Source organism: Onychomys torridus, chromosome 5 (assembly GCF_903995425.1).
Source record: "Onychomys torridus chromosome 5, mOncTor1.1, whole genome shotgun sequence".
Classification (NCBI taxonomy): Eukaryota; Metazoa; Chordata; class Mammalia; order Rodentia; family Cricetidae; genus Onychomys; species Onychomys torridus.
In genome coordinates this window covers 2,131,185-2,157,775 of record NC_050447.1, presented here as the reverse complement: position 1 = coordinate 2,157,775, position 26,591 = coordinate 2,131,185, and the positions used below count along the sequence as shown (strand labels likewise).

The 26,591-nt window shown below is 45.3% G+C and overlaps 2 protein-coding genes across 5 annotated transcripts in view; both read right to left on the bottom strand.

The window, feature by feature from the left end:
* The window catches only part of Tom1 (target of myb1 membrane trafficking protein), a 37,171-nt gene extending 20,227 nt beyond the window's left edge, over window positions 1–16,944 (bottom strand). Inside the window, exons 1-2 of one of the 2 annotated variants that reach the window (XM_036187708.1) lie at window positions 16,806–16,944; window positions 2,705–2,789 (exon numbers count right to left, since the gene is read on the bottom strand). In XM_036187708.1, coding sequence (XP_036043601.1) covers window positions 2,705–2,789; window positions 16,806–16,857 — 137 coding nt within the window. In that variant the 5' untranslated portion in view covers window positions 16,858–16,944. Of the gene's footprint in view, window positions 1–2,704; window positions 2,801–16,805 lie in introns of both variants that reach the window. The other variant, XM_036187709.1, reaches the window with a different exon arrangement.
* A 2,773-nt stretch (window positions 16,945–19,717) lies between these two features.
* The window catches only part of Hmgxb4 (HMG-box containing 4), a 46,593-nt gene continuing 39,719 nt past the window's right edge, over window positions 19,718–26,591 (bottom strand). For all 3 annotated transcript variants that reach the window (XM_036188637.1, XM_036188639.1, XM_036188638.1), the window contains 2 exons: window positions 22,079–22,201; window positions 19,718–21,634 (listed from right to left, as the gene is read on the bottom strand). In XM_036188637.1, coding sequence (XP_036044530.1) covers window positions 21,590–21,634; window positions 22,079–22,201 — 168 coding nt within the window. In that variant the 3' untranslated portion in view covers window positions 19,718–21,589. The remainder of the gene's footprint in view (window positions 21,635–22,078; window positions 22,202–26,591) is intronic.

Below are 26,591 nucleotides of genomic sequence, written 5' to 3'. Positions count from 1 at the left end.
AGTATCCTTTAAACACCAACTTTCAGCAGAGCTGGCCCACTGCAGGTGCCAGGCTTTGAAATTTATTCTGACTCTGCTTGTCTGTCAGTGCTGACCTTTAAGGGCCACATTGGGGCAGTATGGAATCCTAGTAACATCCTTAGCAGAAGTGAAGGCAGAGGCCTCCAGGATGGGATCCCACATGGAGGCAAAGCTGTGTAGGTGGTCAGTGCTACAGTGGAGAGGCCAGGGCAAACAGAGGAGCCTGTCCAGAAGGGTGAGAACAACCTGTACTCAGAACCTCAGACAGCTCCCTGACTTTCCCTGGCCAGTTCCAGGGGCAGCTGGCTTCAGTACTTGATGTCAGCACTGTTATACTGTTTGGATCCTGAGTGTCCCCCAAAGGCCCACATGTTTAAAAAATGCTTTCATACTCACAGCAGCACTGCTGAGACACTACAGAAACTTTGAGGTGGGGCCTAGGCTGGGGGAATAGCTCAATGGCAGTGCTTGTCTAGCATGTGCAAGGCCCTGGGTTCAATCCTAAGTGTGGTTGATACACGGGAGTGGGGGGGAGCTAGAACCTGCTGAGTGGTCTTTTTGTCATCAGAGATGTGACTTTAAAGGGCACCGTGGAACCCTGGTCCCTGTCACTCTTCTTTGTTCCCTGGCCATGAAGTGTGTGGTTGTGGATCAGCACACACACTCACTCCTCATGATGTGCAACATCAAGACGGTGAGGCAAAATAAAAACTTCTGCTTCAGCTCCATAGTGAATTTGAGGACAGTGAAATTCTGTCTCAGAAACAAACAAACAGCCGGGTGGTGGTGGCACAGATCTTTAATCCCAGCACTCGGGAGGCAGAGGAAGGTGAGTTTGAGACCAGCCTGGGCTACAGAATGAGTTCCAGGAAAGGCACAAAGCTACACAGAGAAACCCTGACTCAAAAAAATCAAACAAACAAACAAACAACAACCAAAACCACCAAAAAAAAAAAAAAAAAAAAAAACCCAAACAAATGAAAACCAAACCAAACCAAAATTGAGATAAACATTTTCTCTTTAGAAGCAAATCATCTCAAGAACATTGTTATAGCTGTGAAAAGCTGACTGACACAGTTGCTGACCTGTGGAACATTTTAATGCTTGAAAGTTACTTATTCCTACTTATGGAGTGGCCTGGAGAAAAGAGAACAGCACTGGCAGTGGACCATGTATGCACAAAGACACAGATAAAGTGTATGGCAATGGTATGAATCCACCAAAGACACAAAAGTGAGGCTAAGAGTCATGCCTGTCATTGCCAACTGCTGGCTCCTCGATGCTTGTGCAGTGTCTGGAACATTTTAAGTGCTCAAATGAACAGCTGCACAGCCAATGAACTCTGAATACAGTGCTTCCCAAGTTCACCATGGGGACAGGAACAATGTCTGCAAAGATACTGCAGTGACTTACAGCACACCATCTATAAAGCTGCCAGGCCTTTCCAGAGGCTCAGTAAGCATGTCTGCCTCCTGTCTTCTTTCCTGGTGGTGCTGACATCTGTCCACTTGCATCCCACCCTCACTACGAATCTAGATACAGATGTGGGAGTGAGCCACACAGCACAACTGAGGTCTCCCTACAGTTCTCCCTGCACTCCCTGCCTCCTGCCCCTTTGCTTCAGTTTGCACTTGACTGGGAGGATGTCCTCAACTGACTGTACTCCCTGCCTGCCATGACTAACCACACTGCACCTCACCCTACTTTCTGCTCCACTCAAGGACTTAGGCTAGAGTTTCGGCAGGATTTAACAGAGCTCTGCCTTTGAGGAAAATGTCCTGGAGAGGTAATGCAACTTGTCCATGGTCCCATCACACGGTTGGCCTGCATGCATTAGGCAGAGGAAGACAGGACTCCAATACCTCTCCCATACCATGTGCTTTGACTGGGCTCAGCATTCTGAACAAACACCAGGGCCCCATATCTAGTTGCGTGAAGGCACCCACTCTGATCTACACCTCTGCTCTGCTTCACTGACTGCCCTCTGTGAACTCTCTGGTGGCCCTGCTGTTTTCTAATCTTAGGGAAGAGAAAGTATGTTCTTGCTCTTTGAAAAAATCTGGCTGTCCTAGGTCTCCAGTTCTCAGCATGCAGAAAGGCACTGTGAATCTTCAGCTGGCTTTGTTTGTTCCAAGGAGGTGATACACCAAGGCAGGGCCTCAAGATCTGTGTGCCATCTGGGCTGCTGTTCAGACAATGTGTGTATCACAGCACCTAGAGGCCAGCTGGCTACACACTGTACCTTTGTTTTTTTGGTTTTTTGAGACAGGGTTTCTCTATGTGGCCCTGGTCATCCTGGAATTCGTTCTGTTGACCTGGCTGGCCTTGAACTCAAGAGATTTGTCTGCCTGCCTCTGCCTCCCAAGTGCTGGGATTAAAATTGTGGGTCACTAGTGCCTGGCTCACACTGGGTCTTTGAACTTAACATTTCTGAGCTTTTCATCCACCTGATGAAGACAGTGGACTGGATTATGGTCTAAAGATGTTTAAAATGCCATGCTGTTGTTTTGCATGGGAGCAGGATACTACAAAGCGGGGTTAGACTTTATGACCACAACAGTGGGGGACTAGGGAGGATCATCTGGTGGGACATAGGTATGAATCAGTGCTGGTGTGTACTACGTTACAGTTGACTGTCACAGCCTGCACCACCTCCCCTCCCCCTCCCCCTCAGGGCCCTTACCCTTCCTCAGTCTCGTTGATGATGTCACAGATCTCCATGTTGAGGGCCCAGTCCTCGCTCTGCAGGGAGCCATCTGTAGCTTTCTCTGTGAAGAAACTGTGAGTCACAAAGGTATGGGGAGTCCTATATTGGTAGACCCAAAATAGTGGAGAAGGGAACAGATAAAACAGAAGAACATGTCTGCTTTCAGGGCACCAGGTTTATATGCTATCCCACTTGCCATTGGATTGTACCAGCCATGTGAGGCCAGAAGTGTCTTTCCTTGTTCACGAATAAGAAAACTGTGGCTCAGAGAGTCATAAGTAGATAAAAGGGCCAAGAACTGAGGCAGGCCTGTCCTCAGAGGGCTTGTTTGTTAACAGGCTAGCAGAGATCATATATTGCTTTATTTGCTCTTCTTCACTTCATATTATCCTTTGAGTTGGAAGTAGTCACGTGGTTTAAAACATAAAATGTTCCAAAGAAGGATTCAATGGGGAGCAACTATCTCTGTCCCTGCCCCAGGTCTCATTTTTCTTTTCTTTTTTCAAAGATTTATTTATCATGTATACAGTGTTCTGCCTGCAGGCCAGAAGAGGGCACCAGATCTCATTATAGATGGTTGTGAGCCACCATGCGGCTGCTGGGAATTGAACTCAGGACCTCTGGAAGAGCAATCAGTGCTCTTAACCTCTGAGCCATCTCTCCAGCCCCCAAGTCTCATTTCTTACAGGCCCCCACACGACACTCACACTCTGTTTCACCTCCTATCGTGCCTGAGCTGGCATAGCAAATGTATGTATTTTTACCACATGAAAGCTATGTGACAGTTTCTTCTGCTCTCTCCTAGGGCATTCATTCCATGCCACCTTGAGGCAGTCTTTCTCTGTAGATTGGGTCAATGAAAGAACAGTTTCAAGGGCAGGTAATGTCCAAATGGCACTTTCTCAGAATGGCTGTGCAGTGACTGCTGGCTGAAGATTATTCTTTTTCTTCTGGAGCCTGAATGCAGGGTCTCGTGTGCAGCAGAATATTATTTTAAGGTATGTTACTTTTGTTTATGTTGCATTTGTTTAACTCCATAAAGCTGTGTTACTGTGCCTGTGCAAAAGACCTGATAGTCTAATAAAGAACTGAACAGCCAATAGCAAGACAGGAGAGAAATAGGCGGGGCTGGGAGGCAAAGAGTATAAACAGAAGGAGAAATCTGGGAGGAGGGAGCTAAGATCTAGCAGCAGCCACAGGAGGAGGATGACTCCAGGGGCCATCCACCCAGCTGCATACACAACCAGACACGGAATAAGAAACAAAGAAAGGTATTGAGGAATGGAAGGGGAAAAGCCAACAGGCAAAAGGGATACATTAAGAAAAGCTGGGTAGCAACTAAGCCAAGCTAAGGCTGGGATTCATAAGTAATAATATGACTCCATTTGTGATTTATTTGGAAATTTGATAGCTGGCCCCTCCTAAAGAGTAAAAGAGTAAAAAACAAAACAAACAAACAAAAAACCAAACAACAACAAAAAACCCAGAAAAGACTAAAAACAAACAAATAATACTCATGGATGGCAGGCAAGTGCTCTATCACTGAATTACATTCCTAATCCAATTCTTCCTTTTAAATTGATATAAAATCATACCATGTAAAATAATATCTTCAATTGTGTAATCAGTGGTACAGTCACATGGTGTATAACCACTTCCACCTCTCATGGTATTTTCATGCTAGGGTAATCCTTAGGGTAAGATCTCTTAGTTAGGAACCAGCTACAAAGTTCTTAAGGCTTGTAATGAGTAGGTGAACATGGTGGCATGCATGTATAATCTCAGGATTTAGGAGGAAGGGGCAGAGGGACTAAGTGTTCAAGGTCAGCCTGATGCTACACAGCAAGTCCAAACCCAACTAGGCTACATATCTATCTCAAAGAGCATTGATGGGTGTTAAGTGAATGACAATCCAGGAACAGATAAAATGTGAGGACCTTCACCAACCCTCCATGCACACACACTACCATTATTCACACAGAACACACACACTTTGTTACATCTCCTGTCACAGCAGGTGTATTTTTCCACATGTAATTTGTGTGACAGGCTAACATTCAATACTCAGAGGGTGGGACCTTGGTGTTCGTCCAAATTCCCCTCCTCCTTAGCTGTCATGCTATCTCCTCTGGCTTTCAGACTCTGGCTATAGATGTGGTATACTCACACACTTGCTGATCAGCCAGTTTGGCTGGTGGTATAATTTGTCTCACAAGGAACACAGTCTTTATTGCTGGGTGGTGCTGAGAGCTTACCATTGTGTAGTTATTTGTAAGCCAGGCCCATTCTAGGCACTGAGATGCCTGGTGAACAAAAAAGTACAGTTCTTGACTCATGGTATCCAGAACAGGCTCCAGTCTCAACAGGACTAAGGAGAGGAAGAACGTGATCTCCACATGACTGAATGGGACTCTTGCCTCTTCCAACCATTGGCAATGCCCCTGCTGGGCTGGGCAGTCAGCCTTCAGTTCTACCCTTGGTTCCTGCAGACAGACAGATGCTTGTATTGTCCAAACATATGACAGGAGGCTGAGATAGAAGGGCAGTTGCTTTGCCACTGGCTTATGGCCAGGGGAGGAGGCCAGGAAGATTTCCCTGTAGAGGACTGGAAGACAAGGCCTATTCTTTCCATAAATATCTACTGAGTGTGGCTTTTATGCTCCACTTCTCACCTTGAGGCCAAGTGTCCCCTTGAGCAGGTTATGACTTGCTACAGAGGGTCTGGGAGCAGGGGCTGCTTAAACATGAAAACTTGCTCCTCTTCCACAGACTACACTTAGTCAGATGGCCAGCAGGTATTGAGTCATTCTTGACCTCAGACCTATGTCTAATAGCCACAGTGTCCTGCCAATTCCACTTCCCAAGTCTGCATTGTGCCCATTCTCTTCTCTCTCCCTCCCCACATCTGCCCCTCCCATGAAAATGACCATGTCCTTCCTGTGCTTCACAGCCTTCCAGGGTTCCTTAGTCTTTGCCTACAAAACACTTCTGTAATACTTTAACCTCTTGAGCTATATATTACACAACCACCAGTGTAATTAGCTAGTTATATAAAACACAAGATTTAATTGTCACCCCATGAGTCGTATACTACTACCTCATCTCACTAGTGAGGAAACCAAGACAGAGGGGTCAGACCCTTAAGACAGCCACTCAGGCTGGCCACAGTGGTGCTCACCTTTAACCTCAGAGATCAGAGGCAGCTGATCTCTGTGAGTTGGAGGCAAGCCTGGTCAACAGAGCAAGGCCATCCAGAGCTACATAGTCAGATCCTATCTCAAAACAACAAAACCCAAACCCAAACCCAAAAAAACTCAGAACAAAACAAAACACTAGCCATCCTATGATGAAGGGTGGCTGATCTTTTTGCAACAAACTTGTCAGGCCTGCCTTAGTGCCTGGCTCTTCCTGGGGTCAGGGTATGGCAAAGCATCCTCTTGACCTGCTTGGGGTTATGCGCTCTGCCTTCCCCAACCCCAACCCCTCCAAGGCCTCCTCTTGCTGCTGCTTCTGCTGGTCACTGGCACACCCTGGTAATGGAGCATCTTCTCCTGGGGAAAGAGCTGAAGTTTCAGAAGAGACATAGCCATGTGGGAAGACCAGTGGCTGGGGAGGGAAAGCTGGGAATCACAGGTGGGGATGAGGCTGGCCTGGTGGATGTGTGCAGACCACTGCCCCTCAATCCAGGTCCCTTGGGGACTGAGCAGCTACAGAATCCTGGACTCCCTTCTGACATGCCCTGAGGAGAAGTGTCCTGTAAGTGTGGAATCTGAGAACAGTGGCATCATGTTTTGCTTTTGACCACAAAAGTAACTTGCTATTTAAAAAAGAAATTTTTTTTCAAGATAGGGTTTCTCTGTGTAGCCTTGGCTGTCCTAGAACTAGCTGTGTAGACCAGGCTGGCTTTGAACTCACACAGAAATCCACCTGCCTCTGCCTTCCAAGCACCAGCTATGCCCAGCATAACTTGTTATTTTAAGAAGGTATTTTAAGTTAGTAACCCTAACATGGTTACTAGCTTCCTAGAGCACAATAATTGACTCCTCCACCTCTAGCTGCTGGCAATGACTTTCAAGGGCTTCTGGGCAATGGCTCTTGTCTCCCAGCTCCTGCAGGTCTCTGGTGTCATTTAATGGCTTGCTAATTTTGCTTAGGGATAGCAGTCCTGTGGTCAGCAGATTGTCCTGTGTTGGGCCTGTTGCAGGTATGTTCTGCCCAGAGGGCCCTTGGTCTCTTGTTTGGCACAAATGCAACACTCCTCCATTTATAATGACTTGATCTGGGCAATGGCCTGGGCCTGCTGGCCACATCTCTTTACTCAAACACATTCACCTATGGGTCAAAATGAGCAAGCTCATGTCTACATGTGTCAGGTCAGGTTGAGCCTGCCTGTCTCTCAGCAGTGTGGCTTCTCAACCAGTCAAGTGTCTCATGCCAGGTGAAGGCTGTGATGGTCATTGGGGTTTGACTGCAACTTGGGCCAAAGGGAAGGAATGAGCAGCAGCCCAAGGTTGTGCTCCAGGCGGTTGCTAGGTGCCTGCCCCTGCCCACCACCTTTTCATCTTCAGTGGTCACCTACAATCTCTGACTCTCCTGTCCCTTAGAACCATTCTGTAGGTGCTCAGTAGAGCTACAGACAGCATTACAGTGATGGCCCATTGCCTTCCTGTTGCCACATCAGCTGTCTCCTCACCTACACAGGCCAGAAGCTACCAAGTCTCTCACAACAGGGTCAGCTCTGACCAGGTGCCATCACATGCCCAGGCCTAGACTGTCATTCCCACACCCTTTTCCTTTAATGCAATTCTAACCAGCACTCTTTTCTGTTGAAAGGTTATCTATAACCCTGCTACCAAGGGTCATCATCTGAACTCTTCGGAGTGAGAGGAACAATCAATACTGAGTCCCCACTTTTGGAACTCTTTTTTTTTCACATTCCTGGGTGCTGCCTGGAAGGTCATCCTTCATACAGTTCACACACACACTCAGTGGGCACAGTATGCACCAAACATAAGACTGAGAATGTCTTGCACATAGTGACACTCACTACCCTCAAAACAGTCTAGAACAACTGGGAGAACAGAGAGGGATGTAACATGGTTGGTAAGCTGCAAAGCAGAGAATCATACCCAAAAGGTCTGGTTCTCAAACACACTCACTCTTTTTTGTTTGGAGAAAGAATCTTGCTTTTTTATTACCCTGGGTGACCTGAGACTTCCTCTGTAGAAAAGGATGGCCTGGAGCTTACTCTGTAGAGAGGAATGGCTTAGGACTTACTGTGTAGAGAGGACTGGCTTGGGATGTACTGTGTAGACAAGGCTGGCCTTGGATTTACTGTATAGATAAGGTGGCCTGGAACTTATTGTGTAGACAGGCTGCCTGGTGCTCACTCTGTAGGCAGGGCTAGCCTGGGACTTATATTGATCCTCCTGTTTTTGCTTCCCACCTGTATTACAGGACCAAACAGACCTATAACCACTGTTACATGCCTCCCAAATACCTTGAAACATGTCCAGGCTCTGGGAAGACATTGGTGAGGAAGGCCAACAAGGTCCTGCCATCAGCCAATGTGCACCCAATGGAGGTTATGGTGGGTAATGCAGAAAGTGAGGCTGAGTCAGCACATAGGTTGTGGGGCTAGGATGCTGAAGGGGAAATGAGTCCGCTAATGCACACCCCACCTTTACTTCACCCACATCCACCCTTAACCATCTCCTCAGCCAGCCTCCTCCAGTACCACGAGATCACCAGAAAACAAGGATCAAATGACCAGCATTCACAGAGCAAGTATCTGTGTATGAGTTCCATGACCCTCCTTTCCTGTCACCTTGGCTGATATATCAGCCAATGCTGATGAAGACAGGCAAAGCAAGACTGCTTGCTTGCACTATCCCAGAGTGCTGGCCACTTTGCTCTGTCCCCTGAAGGCTACCACTACTTGCCCAGCTCATAATTCTCCCACCCCCACACTCTGGGTGACAGATAGGAGAGGGTCCTGGTGTGTTTGTGTAATAATGCACTGAGTCTCCAGGCTACCAGGTATTTGGTTCGATGCTATGGCCTGGACACCTGTTCTCCCCAGTACTGTTTGTTGCGTTTCACACCTCAGATGACAGAGAAGAGCTTAGGCAAGGACAGTATTGAGATGTCAGCCCATGGGAAGTTGTCTCTCTCCAGATTTCCTGATAGATAAACATGTGGTTTCCTATTGCCAGGCTTGAACAGGGCAAGCTGATCAGGATTCCTCTATCAGGCTCTATCGTCTGGATGGCCATGCTGTGGTACCTATAGAATGAATTTGAGTGCCCTGGGCTTCCTGGAATTTGGTGGTCAGGAGCCAAGTATTGGGATAGTATGACCTACCCAAAGCTCAGCTTCCGACCTGCTGTGCACTGGCCTGATGGCCCTCATTCAGGCTTCCTTACTTTCTGAATATGCTCAATTCTTCTGGGACTGTGCCCTTGTCCCTTAACTCAATTCCTAGACCCATCAATAAGGTCAGGTCATTTTCTGGGTACTTTGAATCCTCCCTGCTTGCTCCTGCACTCAGTGGGCCACCAGCATTCTGCATAGAATATAACTCTCAGCTGGGTTTTTGGTCTGTCTTTCCCTTCCATTAGAGTGCGATGCATCTGGAGACAGGTTAAGTCTCCCAGTTCTCTACACTGGATGAAGCTTGCAGGGCCTGTTTGCTAAGTGACTGGATGATGATGAGGATACATTCAGCACAGTCACCTTTACAGCACTTTAGTTAGGAGAAGCACTACCTCCACTTGACATTCCTAGTAAGTATGAGATAAAATCTCAATCTTTCAGAAAATTCCAGGTCCTTTTTTTCTTTCTTTTCTTGCCCCCTTGCTCCTCTCTTGCTCTCTCTTTGTCCCTCTCCTTTTGCTTTGTCAAGACAGGGTTTCTCTGTGTAGACCAGGCTGGCCTTAAACTCATAGAGATCCACCTGCCTCTGCCTCCCAAACGCTGAAATTAAAGATCTGTGTCACCACACTTGGCCCAGATCTTTTCTTTCTTTCTTTCTTTCTTTCTTTCTTTCTTTCTTTCTTTCTTTCTTTCTTTCTTTCTTTCTACCCTTCCTTCCTTCCTTTCTTTTTAAGATTTATTTATTTATTATGTACACAGTATTCTGCCTGCATGTGTCCCTACAGGCCAGAAGAGGGCACCAGATCTCATTACAAGTGGTTGTGAGCCACCATGTGGTTGCTGGGAATCGAACTCAGGACCTCTGGAAGAGCAGTCAGTGCTCTTAACCTCTGAGCCATCTCTCCAGCCCCAGATCTTTTCTTAATCAGCCCTTTAACCTAACATCCTCTTCTCTGATGTGATTCTGGACATAATCTCCCCAGTCAGCACCATCTCAAGTTGCCCCCAGGATACAGGCTGGTTGTGCCAGCCACCTGGAAGTACAACGTGGGAATCCACACATGGTTGTAACTCATCTGCTCACAATAGATACTAGTGGACACTTGATATATGACATTCACAAACACCACGGCTGACCTGCTGCTGTGAGACTCCTTCCCCTGGCTCACAGTGTTTCTCTCCCCTAGTCCCCCTCCACTCACTTCTAGCTACTTGAACACAAGTGGAAGTCCCTCCCTGGTGGTTCCTGCAGGCTTTGTTTTCTTAGTAAAGAGACCTAAGCTGCTGGTGTCTTCAGCTGAGCTCCCTGCCCTGGGGAGGAATTTGTTATGGAAAAGGTAGGAATATCGAAGCCATTAGGATACAATGGATACAATCATTCTAGATGGACACCCTATGATGCAAGGAAAAGCTCAGTGAGTCCCTTTCAGTCCTGTGGGTCAGCAGTGAGGGGGAAAAACTAGAAACACATGATGTGAACAGAAAATTCCCAGTGTAGGCCCTGACTTTAGTAGCTGATGACCCTGAGTGAACACCTGAGCTCCTCTGAGCCTCATTCTTCCTCTGCATAATAGGGTAACTAAAGTGCCCACCTTCCAGGGTCATGTGAGAAGGGGATGAAAGTGCGCATGTTAAGTATGTTAAGTCCACTGACTACAACATAAGCACCAAACAAATGTCACCCACTACAAAAGTATCAGCCACAAAACCATAGTCCAAAATTTCAAGACTTTCCATTAAAAACCATTCTAAAATCATATAGAGTAGCCGACTTTTTTTCTCTAGCCAGCAAATTGTCTTGAAGCCTATTTTCCAAATGAACAACTCTTTCCAGACCCCAGCCTGGACTGTTCTATCCATTTCATAAGTTGCTGAAACACCCTTTCTTAAGACCCTGGTTGTCTCTCCCTGTCATTTTTTTTTTTTTTTTTTTTTTTTTTTTTTTTTAAACTACAGGCCACAAGAGAAACCTTAAAATACCTTATGGAGGGTATTGCTTCCTCACTACATTTTCCAAGTTGATGTAACTAACTACAATTCCTTGCTGAGAAACTTTTGGTTAGACAAAGGAGAGTTTCCTAAGCTGTTCAGGCAGGAGGGAGTGCTGGTGTCATTCTCTACCCAACTTGTGATTGTGGACAGCCTTGTATAGGAGGTGGAGAGGGTGCTGGGATTAGTCAGGGTTCAGAGAAAGGAAGAATGGAAGAAAGGCTAGGGAGATAGTTCAGTTAGTTATGTGCTTGCTATGTTTATTTAGACGTGGTTTCCGATTCCCAGCACCATGTAAGAAGCTGGGTATGGTGTGTGTACCTGTAATAGCAACACTGGGGAGGCAGAGACAGGAGAGTACCAGGAGCTGCTGGACAAGTAGTCTGCTGAGTTGGTGTGCTTTAGGTTCAGTGAGAGAGCCACAATCAAAAAAGGTGAAGACATTCAACATTGACCTCTGACTTCCACACATACATTTACACAAATGCACATGAACCTGTGCACACACATCTACATACATATACCATGCAACACATCCATATAAAATAAAAATAAGTGAGAAGTGGAAGACTGGAAGAGTGTGAGAAAGAGAGAGTGAGTGAGCATGCAAATAAATACCAGTGGGCTCATTGATTTTAAGGCATGCACTCATATGATTGTAGAGGCTTGGCAGGTCCAAAATCTCGAGCCAAGTGAGAATCAGTGACAGATGTGTCTGCTGGCAGGGTTTCCCTTGCTCTGGGGAGTCAGTCTTTCCAGGAAAGTCTTCAACTGATTGGGTAGGGATCGTCCACATTATAGAGGGCAATCCATTCCTGTCACTATTAATCTCATTTAAAATTTATCTTCACCAGGATGGTGAGATGGCTCAGTGGCTTGCTGTCATGACTTTGTGGGCCTAATTGTGAAGGATGGGGATAAATGAATGGGTGAGCCAATTAAAGGAAAACACCATGAAAATAATAATAAAGGAGGCATGAAGATACAAAGGTTAAAAGGTGGCAGATGAATGTGGCAGTGTGAGAGTATTGGCTTAGATCAGGACCTCCTTCATCAGAGGGTTAAGAGTTAAAGTGTCCTGAATCCCCAGGCTCCTTATGAAGTGGCAGCCCCAAGAGAGTTCCACACTGAGGGCTTTAGTTCAGCTGCCCAAACACTACCCCCTGAGAGCTCTAGTACTTTACTCTTATCTTTCAGTGTTCCATGTGGGAACAAAACCTATTCACCATTTCAGTCCACAGTCAGGCTGAGCCCTATCCCCAGGAGAATCAGCTCCACCCTACAGCCTGAAACCTGACCTGCCTGTGAATGTGCTGCTACCCCGCCAGTGACTGCTCATATCCCAGGGACACAAAGACCAACAGAAAAGCTGCCATAAGAGTCTGGGCCCTGCATTGTTACCTTAGCTCTGTCACTAAGTGTGCCCATAGGAACAGTGACACCACCAACGACAGTCCCCATGGCTAACAGCTGTGAACTCCTCCTGTCTGGCAGCCAGTGGTCCAAGTGCTTCTAATGCCACACATCACACAGCAATTCCACCTGACGGGTGCTATTATTAGGCTCCTTTTACAGATAAAGAACCAGAAGATAGTGAGGTTAATAACCTACTCCAAGTCACAGAGCTAGTGTTCTGACTCAGGGTCACCTTGGGCCTTATTAGTATTTGTCCAGCCAAGGCAAAGCCCTATGTAGACATTGTTTTAAGATAGGTCTCACTATGTCAACCAAGCTGGCCTAGAACTCACAGAGGTTTGCCTGCCTCTGTTTCCTGAGTGTGGCATTTAAGGCATGCAACACCATACCCGACAAGAATAATACTTAATGGCACATAGAAATGACATGAACTCAAATTCCATGGCCTATATAGTTTTATTGGAGCATCACCATACCCATTCATTTGCCTATTGTCTCTGCTGCTCTTATGCAATAATGGCCTTGTTGAGGTATTTAACAGAGATCATATGGCCTTCCTAAGCCTTTAGGATTGATTGTGTGGCCCTTTGTAAAGTACGCCTAGTCTAGGGTGGCCTGCCAGCCGATGTAAGAGTTCTCTGAGGCTCCCTCTCCTTTGACCTCTACCTTTCACCAAGAGTGGGCAGAGGAGCTCATTATGAACAAGGTAATTGGCCCATCTCTGACAGGTCCAGGGTAGGCTGCTTACCTTAGCACTGTCTTCCTCTTGTAACACCACACTGCCCCTTTGTGCCTTGTAGTACTAGCCCTTCCCCATTCCCACTACCTTTTAACTACTGTTCACCAGTCCTTTGGGAAGGTGAGGGACTGGGGATGCCCCTGTGTTTCATTACAGATGGGGATGGGAGACAGAACTGTAATAGCAGTAGACAGGGATCAATACCATCACTCCTAACCCAGCCCAATGTCTACAACATGGCCTAGCCTGTGGGTTTCTAGCCCATCTGCCCCAAAAGAACCTCAGAGCCCTGATGCTGGTCATTCATTTCTGATTCCTGTCTATGAGCCCATGGGTAGGCTTTGGGAATCCAAGGACAACTCCAATGTGTCGTGGTGTGTATGTGTTGTGTATGTATGTGTGTGTGTGTGGTGTGTGTGTGTGTCTTCTCCCCTACCAGCCCCACCTGGCCTGCTTCACTGGCTGTGCTCTCCCTTTAATCTACAATGCGCTTTCTCCTCCACCACACCTAGGAGCAGTCATGTCCTTTTTTCTTTTTTCACCTGAGGCGCCAGGAAAGGAAGGGGTAGCTCCTGGTCTCAAGTCAAGCCTAGCAGGGATGGTGGTGTAGTAGTATGATGGAGGTAGAAACAGTAATAATGGTGAGACAGCAGTAGCTGATGTTCCCACACCCTCTCAATGAGCAGGCACTCTCTAGGAACCAGCTTTCTTACAACTACTCTCAAGCAAGAGAGTTTAAGTTTACAAACTGAAGTTCCCAGAAAAAGCTACACCTGTGTTAAAGATGTTAGAAGACTGACTACAATTTTGTGATTGTGGAGAATGGAAATGCTGCAGATCTTGAGACAAATTACCTTGCTTTTGGACCCTTTAGCAATCACTTGTTGCTCATCTCTGTGTCTGACCTAACAAATCTGTGACTATCAGGTAACATCTTTGGAGTAAGTTAATAGAAAACTAGCGTCCACCAACCCAAGAGCTAGGAATGTCACCAGCTGGCACCTGAGACATGCAGCATAGATTTTCATGATTTGCTGTAACCCAATTGCCTGATTTCTGGCTTGCTTTTGTTCTGTAGCTACAAAAATGTCATGAAACTATTTCCCACATTGGAACATGTTATTTGGGGCGATGTGACTCTGTGTTCCTGGGTCACAGCAATTCATATTCGGCTCAGGGATAAACTATCTGTGATCTCCCTTGAGGTGAGAGCAGTTTTGTGCCACAGGAAGCAGAGTGATGAGCGATAAAAGTATAGAAGAGCAGAGACTGGAGCAGGAGTTCGGAAAGACCTCAGTGGAGGAAGTAACGGTGCCCAGCTCCTCACAGAAGCAGACAGACACTCCAGACAGTGAGACGAGCAAGCATCAAGTTGCACGTGAATTGTGAGGCCAGTGACCTTGGGCCCTGACTAGCACCATTTAGTGACTGTTGTCCTGTAGTATGCCAACCATTCAGGAGTCTACTCTCAGGGCATGAGGTCAGGCCTGAGAAGACACCATTTAACTCCTGTAGCAAAGAGAGGCCTAGATTCAGGAATTCAAAGAGCTAAAACCTGGCCACCGATCATCACAGCCACCTAGGCCCTTTGGTACAGGTACAAGGTCTTTGATACTTGGAAGCTGTTGAGGAAGACTGCTTGAGTCCCTAAATTTCAGGGCAAGCTGGACAACACTGAGACTTTGTCACAGACAGACAGACAGACACACACACACCCACCTCTCCAGTACTTCTGTCTACACATATGGAACACTGATATTGTTGTTCAAGGTAGGGCTCTTTATGTAGTCCAGGCTGGACTTGAACTCAAAATATTCCTGCTTCAGCCTCCTGAGTGCTGGGATTATAGGCATGTTCCACCACACCAGGCTCTTTTACAGCCTCTTCAGGAGCCCTGAAAGGCTCATTTCAGTTGTGCTATCAATTCACTGGCTTCTTGGGTGAGTCTCAGTCTTCACCACCTTCCCTTTGTAGAGAACTCAATCCCCTTCCCTCAGTAACAGGACTGTGCAGACTGGTATTTTTGTTTTGAAACAGGGTCTTACTCTGCAGCTCTTGCTGTCCTGAAACTCATTTTGTAGTCCAGCTAGCCTGGGACTTGGAGGCAATCCTCTTGTCTTAGTCTCCCAAGTGCTAGGATTAAAGATGTGAGCTACTGCTTCTGGTGGAAGGTTTTAAAATTTGTGGTCTCCCAGCCAATTGCAAAGAGCACTACTGAGAACTCCACAGCTGCCAGTTTGAATCTCAGATGGGGCTAGCCTAATCTGACATGAACCCCAAGGCAGAGAGGGTCCAGCAGTGAGATTTAGTCAGTGCACTGATGTAGCAGCATTCTGTCTGTCCAGAAGTATTTTCTTGCCCAAGGAAGACAACCTTCCAGGGCGGGAAGAGATGTTGAGTTTTGAACAGCTGATAAGCACACTGAAATAAGCTTATCCAGAAAGTCTCAGTACTGTGTGGCTGGCTTTTATAGCCAGACTAATTTGCTTGTTTTTACATAGGAAGTATTTAAAGAGGGCTGCCTTCTCTTTCCAGGTCCCAAACAAGGATTCAGGGCACTAGCAGTCCCTTGCAGAGAACTGATGAGAACCTCAAAAGAGCCACTAACAGCCGCAGTGGTGGTTACAACACAGAGCTCGGCTAACGACTTTGGGGAAGCCTTGGCTTCCAAGACAGGAAGAATGCAAAGAATGCTTTCTAAATGATCCAGGCTTCCCAGTCTGAACCCAAGGCCTAAAGCCAAAAAGAATTTCTCGGGGTTGGGGATTTGGCCCAGTGGTAGAGCGCTTGCCTAGCAAGCACAAGGCCCTGGGTTCGATTCTCAGTTCCAAAGAAAGAAAAAAAAAAAAATTCACAATGCTGTTGGGAACCTTCAGGCAAGAAGTGTGTGTGTGGGTGTCACACCCAGACCACCCATTCCTGGGAAAATGTCGTCGCCTGCCCTCCGCCCGAGAGTAGGTTCAGTGACAATGACAAGCGTTAGTCATGTGTCAGGCAGCATCCTCAGTGCTTTGCGCTTATTAATGCATTTAATGATCAAACAAGCCACCGTCCCTTAACTACGGGCGAGGAACACCACCGGGGCGACGTCACACAAACCCGAGTCTCCCGACCGCGGGGACAGAGGCGCGGCCGAGCCCAGACACTGCGGTCTCCGGGAACGTGAGGGGCCGGAGAAGCGGCGAATGACCTGAGCGTGGCCCTCAGCTTGCGCGAGCCCGGCGTTGGCGAGGCCCAACGCCCGCTCATCACAGCAGTCCCTTTAACCCAAACTTTCTCCTTCTACTCTGGACCCCAGTACGCATGCATTGGTTGAGCCACATACGCCTGGACCCGCCCTCTCCCTCTGCCTATTGGTCACCCTCAGCATCAATCCCCATATGGGGCTTCTGATTGGTCCTCCATCTTGTCAATCAGGATGAATCAGAGAGGCGGAGAAGAGCGCCGCGCCAGCCTCGCCTACTTCTTCCCACCCCTGACTGGGGACTCCGACAGGTCCCAGGGCCCAGGCCAGAGCGGCACACAGGGGAGGGGCTGCGCGCGGCTCCGGGAACTCACCGATGCGCTGTCCCACCGGAGAGCTGAACGGGTTTCCCAGGAGAAAGTCCATTGCCACCGCTGCTGCTGCCACCAGGTCCCAGAATCAGGTGACAGCAACCGCCGGCGCCGCCGACCCGTCACGTGACCCGCTGGCCGGCCCGCGGGGCGGGGGCACTGGCGCACAGCCACGAGGCCCCGCCCTCTAAGTCACGCCCCTGAAAGGCTTCCTCTTGCTCTGCGGTGGAGCCTAGAAGTCTTCACATACGGAAACTGGGTCTCTGGCCCAGGAAAGACTTGGGTCTGGTTACACAGCTGGGGCTCGTATCGGTGTCAGCCTTCAATCCTGGAGACGTAGCCCTGAGTCACAGGCTCCTTGACTATCAGACTGGAAATTTCTTGTTGATGTCTCCCTGCTCCAAGAGAGCCACCTTGTGTGTAGCCAAGAGGCAAGGCCTCTGTTCTTACTTGGCAAATGGGAAAAGTACTTTTCCTGCATCGGTTCTCCTCAGTTGTAAAGGGGGACAATATCCATAATGCTTTCAGAGTATTAAGATGACATGTAAATCACTCAATAGTAGGCATTCAGTGATTTCTTCCTGGATACATCTTTTTTTTTTTTTTTTTAAGATTTATTTATTATGTATACAGAAGAGGGCGCCAGATCTCATTACAGATGGTTGTGAGCCACTATGTGGTTGCTGGGAATTGAACTCAGGACCTCTGGAAGAGCAGTATCTGAGCCATCTCTCCAGCCCCCTTGATATATCTTTATAAGACATGTTTTAAATTTTTTAAATTCTTTTTACTGTGTGTGTCATGGTGAGTACCACAACTTTTCACACCAAGCCAGTGCTCTGCACCTATTTTTGATATAATCTTCCTAGGCTGGTCTCAAATTCAGATCTCCTCAGTGTTGGAATTATAGTTGTGCACCATAACACTCAGCCTTTAATAAGTTTTATTTTGCTACTTACAATTTTTAACATCTTGTATTTCCATTAACTTTTTTTTTTAACCATGAAACGTCAAATTTCCATATATTCAATGTTCATAATATCACCAAATATTCACTTTAGGCCAGCTGGTTGTAGACTCAGAGACAGGGAGGTGACATCACTGGGTTTTTTTTTTGTTTGTTTTTGTTTTTTTTTACAGACAAGACTCTGGAAGCTCCTGTGACATGAACTGTATATTTTTCAGCACAGTATTTCATGCAACTCTGACAAAAAATTAATGGATCTTGGGTTAGGCCAATACAATAATGTACATGGTTTTATTTGCCAGGCATTACAGCCACAATTATCAGATACTCTAGTTTTACAATATGCAAATGATATTTGGGAGCCTGAGACCCAAGATAGGTAGGAATATGAAAACTTGACCTTTATTTCAGGGTTTGGTTTAAAATTTTTTAATTTTAATTATGTATATGTATGTGTATCTTTGTGTGGGTATATGCACTTGTGTGCTAGTGCCTAAGAAGGCTAGAAAGGGTGCCTGATCCTCTGGAGCTGGGATCTAACTTGGGTCCTTTGCAAAAACAGAAAGTATTCTTAACCACTGAACAATCTCTCCAGCCCCCACCCCCTTTTAGATAAAAATTAGGGTAGAATAGAGTGAATGACAGGTTTTATGATTTTTTTAATTTTTTAATTTTATAATTTAACATATCAGCCACAGATTCCCCTGCTCTCCTTCCTCCCATGCCCCCTGCCTCGCCCTTCTCCCCCAGTCCACTCTCCATTCCCATCTCCTCCAGGGCAAGGACACCCTTGGGGTTTCAGTTCAGCCGGGTAGATTCAGTCTAGGCAGGTCCAGTCCCCTTCTCCCCTCACCCAGGCTGAGCAAAGTGTCCCTGCATAGGCCCCAGGTTCCAAACAGCCAGCTCATGCACTAAGGACAGGTCCCGGTCTCACAGCCTGGGTGCCTCCCACACAGTTCAAGTTAATCAACTGTCTCACTTATCCAGAGGGCCTGATCCAGTTCCATGGGGGCTCCTCAGCTGTTGGTTCATAGTTCATGTGTTTCCACTAGTTTGGCTATTTGTCCCTGTGCTTTTCCCAATCATGGTCTCAATATCTCTTGTTCATATAATTCCTCCTCTTTCTCGCCAATTGGACTCCTGGAGTTCCACCTGGGGCCTGGCCATGGATCTCTGCATCTGCTTCCATCAGTCATTGGATGAGAGTTTCACCACAACAGTTAGGGTGCTTGGCCACCCTATCACCAGAGTAGATCAGTTCAGGCTTTCTCTCGACCATTGCCAGTAGTCTATTGTGGAGGTATCTTTGTGAATTTCTGGGGACCTCTCTAGCACTTAGTTTCTTCCTATTCCCATGGGGTCTTCATTTATCATGGTCTCTTTTTCCTTCTTCTCCCTCTCTGTTCTTGATCCAGCTAGGATCTCTGCTCCCCTAAGCTCTCTTTCCCTCGAACCTTACCCTTCATTACCCCTGCCTCAGGTCCAGTTTGCTTATGTAGATCTATCTCATCCATTTCTGTCGTTGAGTAATCCCTGTGTCTTTCTTAGGGTCTTCTTTTCTAGGTAGCCTCCCTAGAGTTGTGAGTAGCAGTCTAGTTATCCTTTGTTTTATATCTAGTATCCACCTATGAGTGAGTACATACCATGTTTGTCTTTCTGAGTTTGGATTACCTCACTCAGGATATTTTCTAGTTTCATCCATTTGCCTGCAAACCTCATGATGTCATTGTTTTTCTCTGTTGAGTAGTACTCCATTGTGTATGTACCACATTTTATTTATCCATTCTTCAGTTGAAGGGCATCTAGGTTGTTTCCAGGTTCTGGCTATTACAAATAATGCTGCTATGAACATAGCTGATCATGTGCCCTTGTGGTCAGGTTTTATAATTTTATAGCAACTATGATTAACCCAATTAGGGAAAAGACAGCTAAGACCGGACTACAAATATTAAAAATGAGATCTTTAATATAAGTACAAAATTTTGTTTCTTTATACAACTGTAATAGGATTTGGATCAAACCACTAGGATTTATTTAAAAAACAAAATAAAATAATGATATAAAAACAGGAAGAAGGCCTGAATCCAAAGTTTTTCCTCTAATAGTACCAAATACACAAGTTACAGATTATTATACAAATGTGTACAAATCTTTAATACAAACACTACAGGGCTAGGCGTCAGAGGACAACAAACACGAAAAGCCGGTCTCATCAGGAGTCCCTGCTGTTGTCTGAAGCGATGACAGTGGAGGACTGACTTGCTTCCTGCACTGTGTGTGTCTTCCTGGCCTCTTCTTCATACCCTGTTTCTCAAAGGAAACTTCTGCAGGTTCAAATAAGGTTCTGACCTGTTCACTCAAATTTAAATTTCTGCTCTTCTTGATTTCAGTTCCCACATATTCCTGTTTCCTTCTCCATTTCCCAGATTAAATCTCAAAACTGCTCTGATCTGAAAATTAGGGACTGAGAGTCCAGAACACCTGTGAGAAGCTCAGCTGTGAAGCACAGTGAGGCTCTGGGAAGGAATTAAACAGGATGGCAGCTGGCTACATGGTCCCCAAAGTTTGCTGTGATGCTGCCCTGTTCCATCTAGGCCAGAGGAAGAAAGCATGGAATGGGATCTCATACCAAGTTTCCAAACAACCCTGGAATGCTCAACTGTCTTCTAACAGGGAAGCAGGTCTGGTTCTCTGGGAATTGTGACGTTCCTTTCTATTTCACTTTCCTAACATTATTGAAGGCCATGAAGCTCCTTTTTTGAATCATATAACACCTTAACTTAGAGCTTTTAGACAGACATGAAGAAGACATGACAAGTCTGTAGCTCCACATGCCACTGCTGGTGGAGGCTTGTTATTAAATTATATATACAGAAATTTACAGGATAAATTAAAATCTAAAAATTCTAAAGAGTTAAATACACATAATTAAAATATACGCTCACACGCACATATAGATAATCCCACTGAGAACAGAGGACTCCTTTTTGATTGTATGTGGAATGCAGAGCACAATCTGCCCACTAGGGGAACCAGAGCTGAACCAAGAAGCTGCAGAATCTCTCAGGTCAACCAAGCTGCCAACAGAAGATACAAGCTTTGGTTTTTTACAGACCCAGCCTTCTTGGCCAGCCAATGCAGGTTCAACAGGTGGCACCAACAACTCTGGCCTCTCCAAGGTATTTCTCTGCTGCCAAGAATCACATAACTGAGACTATCAGTAGTGTCAATGACTGTGGTACCAACGGTTTCAACAAAATTGGAGACATGGATCCTCTTTAGTAGGAATTGGAATGAGTCCCCCATCAGTCCATCTAAGCCATCTCCACCTCCCCCCAGGTCTCTTTGAGTCAAATAGTTTGTAGTCAGCTGGCCTCCTCCCATAATCTTTACTATATTTCCAATTATAAGACAGGTAAGGCAAATGGTCAGTGATGGTCTGGAGGTACAACCAAGCTTGGAAAAAAAAAAATCACATTTTAGCTGTCTATAAGGAGATACACATGGTACCCAGAATAAGCCCCTAGTCCCCAAATCACACTGATTTTTAAGGCAGATTTTTTTTTTTACACAAAAAATAATTCCAAGCCCACATTCATGCCAAAGTTTCCTTTTTATCTAAACCCTTGCCATTTCATAAAATTATTAAAAGCGAAGTAGTTATAATCCTATATATATACTGTACATTATATATATATATGTATATATAGATATAAAAATTAAAAACCTACACCTAGAGATCAGTGGAGGATCTGGAACAGTCATATATACATAAAGTAGTGAGGGGGTAGACAGGTTTCTGTCCTAGGCTTCTTGGAGGTCACAGTCCAGGCATGATGTATGCAATGTTGTCCAGCGTGTTTGACTGCAAACAAGGAGAAAGGGCTCAGCTTTGGTATGCCTCACTGTGGTCCCAGAGACAAGTCATGTTCAGGGGAGAGATGGGAAAGTGGGCTAGAGACACAGGCAGGCTGGTGTCTGCTATGCCAGGAGCTTCTTTACTCATGCCTCATATTAGACCCAGCAGCAGGAAGAAGTTCCTCTACTGCCCTTGAGTTGCAGCCCCTCAAGGGCTAGACTACACCAATTCTCTCCAAAGTACTGTTGTGGAAATGGCACATTTTCTAGTTTCACTGAAACCATAACATACAGCTGATAATAATAATGTTCTGTATGACAATATGTGATAGAAGTGCCACGTGCTACCAAGCCTCAGGAGCAGTGCTTGGTATGCTCATTAAGGAGGCTTTATGGCTCCCAAAGGTCCCGGCTCTAAAAGTTAAGGAAAACAACAACAACAAAAACTCACCAAGACCTGTTTGGGACAGCCGTTCAATTCAGGTAGTTGTGTGGTCAGGCATGCCAAAGGGCCAAGAGCACAGATAATTGAATCCAGGAGCACGGACAAGCTGCCGGACACTGCTACCATGCCCTGCAAGAAAAGCAGACGGCAACTGAATCTCTCAGCTGCTCTTGCTGCTCACGTTCTCCTGCTTGTAAGGTCTCACTCCTCTTTTATATCTTCTTGATAAAACAGTGACAAAAGGCACTGTGTGTAGTTACCAGAGGATCTGTGAGAGGCTACTGGAATTCATTCCATGCAATGAAGCAAAATCTTAATAACTATTTGCTAAGTTTCTGTCATTTCTACACTACATTGCTACTGAACCTTCTCTCCTCAGTGCTCCTGTCTTCACTCACAATCTATAGATTTTCTCAGAAGGCCAAGTAGGAACTCTAATCACACACCCCCAGCCCCCCACAAAACCCTACTCAAAAACCCTCTGCAGTACCAGAACAGGAAATTACAAATACTTCAGTGTCTACCAAGACATCTGGTTTGGATGCCTGCCTTCTCTTCCTACTTTCTGTGTGTATACACCCCTACCTCAACAGTTAAGCAGGAAGACTCTTCCAAAGATCTGTTGAAAGTAGGGCTGGAGCCTAAAGCCTCAATGGTCCTCCTTCCACCCTCCTCTGCAAAAGGCCCCAAGAAGGAGAACCAGGCACCTGCCATCTTCTGTTCACAACATCTCTCCAGATATCCACCCACCCCTTTTCACCAGGCGTTTTACTCCCATAACCCGGTACACTGCTACCTCTGTCTCTCCTTTGGAGATAAGGTCCCTTACTTTTTAGTGTAGGCTGGCCTAGAACTCACTTTATTACTACTACTATTACTATTATTATTATTATTATTTTATTTTATGTGTATTGGTGTTTTGCCTGCATGTATGTCTGTGTGAGAGTGTCAGATCTTGGAGTTACAGACAGTTGTGAGCTGCTATGTGGTTGTTGGGAATTGAACCCAGGTCCTCTGGAAGAGCAGTCAGTGCTCTTAACCACTGAGCCATCTCTGTAGGTCCCTAGAACTCACTTTTTTGAAACTCACAACAATCTTCCTGACTCAGGATCCTAGCAGTAGAGCTACAGTTCTGTGCACCATCAATGCCTAGGTGACACTGTTTTGTGACAGTCTTGTAACTGCTCACAAAAGCACAGGAGTGCAACATGAGGAGGGCAAGGCCAGTTAGGCTCTATTTTTCGTACTAATAGTTGTATAAATTTGTGATGAAGCTCAGATATTCACTATCTACACTAGTGAACTATGTAAATCAATGTTCCTGAAAGTGTGGTATGCAATTTCTGGTGGCATATATATGAACTTTAACTATTTTAATAGTGACAAATCTACTATGCTGTTCATTAAATAAAAATCATGGGACTGGAGACATGGTTCAGGAGTTAAGAGCACAGGCTGCTCTTCCAGAAGACCTGGGTTAATTCCCAGCACCCACATAGTAGCTCACAACTACCTGTAACTCCAACTTCAGGGCAGTGGAAGCCACACTTGCACCTCGCTCACTCACACAAACACACATACACTTTTGAGAAACCACAGCCTAGACAGGGAATGAGAAATGACTGCTAATGGGCATTGAGTTTTTTTCTGGGGTAATGAAAATGTTTTAGAGACAGTGATGGGTCCAAAACTCTGAAGAGTATTGCCATTAAATCTTGCACTATAAAAGGGTGAACTTTTGGCATGTGAACCATATTTTATTAAGGCTGTTACCAAAGATAAGTGGACAACAGACTCTATCAACTCTTTTCTCTTTCTGGTATGGCAACAACCCCTTATCTGCAGTTTCCCTTTTCATGGCTATAGTTACTCAGGTTTTTTGGTTGTGTGGAAGGGGTTTGTTATTGTTTCTCTTACAGACAGTGTCATGTTATATACTGCAGGCTGGCTTTAAATCTGTCACCCTCCTGCCTTAGCTTCTCAATTTCTGGGGTCACAGGTGTACCCACCACTCAGCCTCAATTCCCAATTCTAAACTGCATACATGCTGTTGGAATGGCACGATGTAATCTCTGTCCTCTGTGGACTGTGGATTAACTCTATTAATTATCTTAGTGCTGCATGGGCTACTTGCTTCTTGGTTGCTAGTAGCCATCTCTAGTACCAGGTCAAGCATCGTGGTATCACTATTTCTATATATAGGTGTAAGTGCTACCTGTAGGTTTGGGCATGCTGCTGGGTGTCTGTTGCCTGCGGTGTATATACAAATTCTCAATACATCTCTTCACACGTGTGCATGGTTCTGACTGTTAATCACATAAAATTATCTTTCCAGTTAGACTGTAAGCATCCTAAGACAGCCAATACAGTTAGGTTTTTCTACTCTGTAAGTTCTTGGAATAATCTCATAAGAACACAAAAATATTTGCCAGCTGGGTGGTGGCAGAGGCAGATGGATCTCTGTGAGTTCGAGGTCATCCTGGTCTATAAAGGGAGTCCCAGGACAGCCAAGGGCTGTTACACAGAGAAACTCTGTCTCTAAAAACAAAAATATAAAAATATTTGCCAAACAAAAAGGAACTATCTTGGAAAATCTGGACAGTGCATAAAGCCATTTTACTTTCAACTTTTAAGAAAATATAATAATGGTTAAATGTGAAAATTCAGTAAAGATCACAGAATATTTTATTCTGGAAATACTTTTACTTATTCAGGTATTTGAGTATTATATGAGAATGCCCATGTTCTTTCAACACCTGCTGAATTTTTAGAAACTAGCCAAAGAACTCAGATGTAAATTTATTTTCTGTAGATTTTGTCTGTTGAATAATAATTTAACATTTATATAAAAGTCTTTAGTTTTTATATTCTTGCACTGATCTTCTAACTTAAAAATGGCTTTAATAGGGTTGGAGAGATGGCTCAGAGGTGAAGAGCACTGACTGCTCTTCCGGAGGTCCTGAGTTTAATTCCCAGCAACTGCATGGTGGCTCACAACCATCTGTAATGAGATCTGGTGCCCTCTTCTGGTGTGGAGTAAGGCATACATGCAGACAAAACACGCATATATAATAAGTAAATAAATCTTTAAAAAAGTAGCTTTAATAGCATACAATAATTCCTTTGCTAAAATGTCTCACAGCTGAGAACTGAACTGCCACACTTGAGTTAGCTAAGGGAAGATCAGTTAGAAATGAATACTTTTAGAAGGACAAAGACATCTACCAGGCTCATAGCACTGAACAACTCAAGTGACCAGTAAAGCACCATTTACTGTCTACATTCTTTTTTTCCTTGACTTTTAATAAAAAACTACAACAAAAGATTGAACTTTTATGTGTAAAAGTGTGTTGCCTGCCTGTATTCTGTGCACCATGTGTGTGCATGGTTAGAAAGGGTGTTTGAATCCCTTGGAACTGCAGTTACGGACAGTTGTCAGCTGCCATGTGGGTGCTGGGAATGGAATCTAGGTCTGCTGGAAAAGCAGCTATGCTCTTATTCCAGTCCCCTTTTTCTTTTTTTATTTTCGAGACAGGGTTTCTCTGTGTAGCCCTGGCTGTCCTGGAACTCACAGAGATCCATCTGCCTCTGCTTCCCAATTGTTGGGATTAAAGGTGAGCGATACATCTCCTTTCATTTTTTTGATACTGTAATATAATTACATCATTTCCCTCTTTCCTTTCTCCCACCAAACCTTCCCACATCCCCCTCCTTGCTCTCTTTCAAATTCACGGCCTCTTTTTATCATGAACTGTTGTTACACTCCTAGAGGTTATGTGTGTATTTTTCTCCTAAGCACACAAATACAACCTACTCAGTCTGTATAATGTTACTTGTATTTGTTCTCAGGGCTGACCATTTGGTATTGGATAACCAGTTGGTGTGCTTTTCCCTGGAGAAGACTATTTCTTCTACTCTAAGTATTCCTTAGTTGCCTGTAGTTCTTTGTCTAAGGTTGAGCCCTGTGAACTTTTCCCTAGGATCCTTTCTTTAAATGTAGAGTCTCACTCTATAGCCCTGGTTGGCTTCAAACTTGTAATTATCCTCCTGCTTCTGGCTCTTGAACGCTGGGATTTTCAGAGAATGATGGGAATTCTTATCCTTGTATATTCTTGTCTGACCATTCAAAACTGCAGAAATTGTACTAAACAATCCCAGCTCTCAGAAGGCTCCAGAGGTGTCCAATATTTTTTTTTCACTGCATTTTAATTTGCTTGGGCTTGTTTTTTTGAGACAGGATTTCAGTCTATAGCCTAGGCTAATCTTGAACTTGCAGCAATTTTCCCGCTTCAGCCTCCCAAGTTCTGGGATTATTAGGCTGAGCTGCCATGAGTGGCTTCTACTTCATTTTTTAAAAAAATATGTTATATGTATGGGCAGGTGTTTTACCCCCAAGTATGTCTGTGCACCATGTGCATTCAGTGCTTAAGGAGGCCAGAAGAAGGTGTCAGATTTCCCAGAACTAGATTTGCAAGTGGTGGTGAGCTACCTTGTGCATGCCAGGATTTGAATCCTGGTC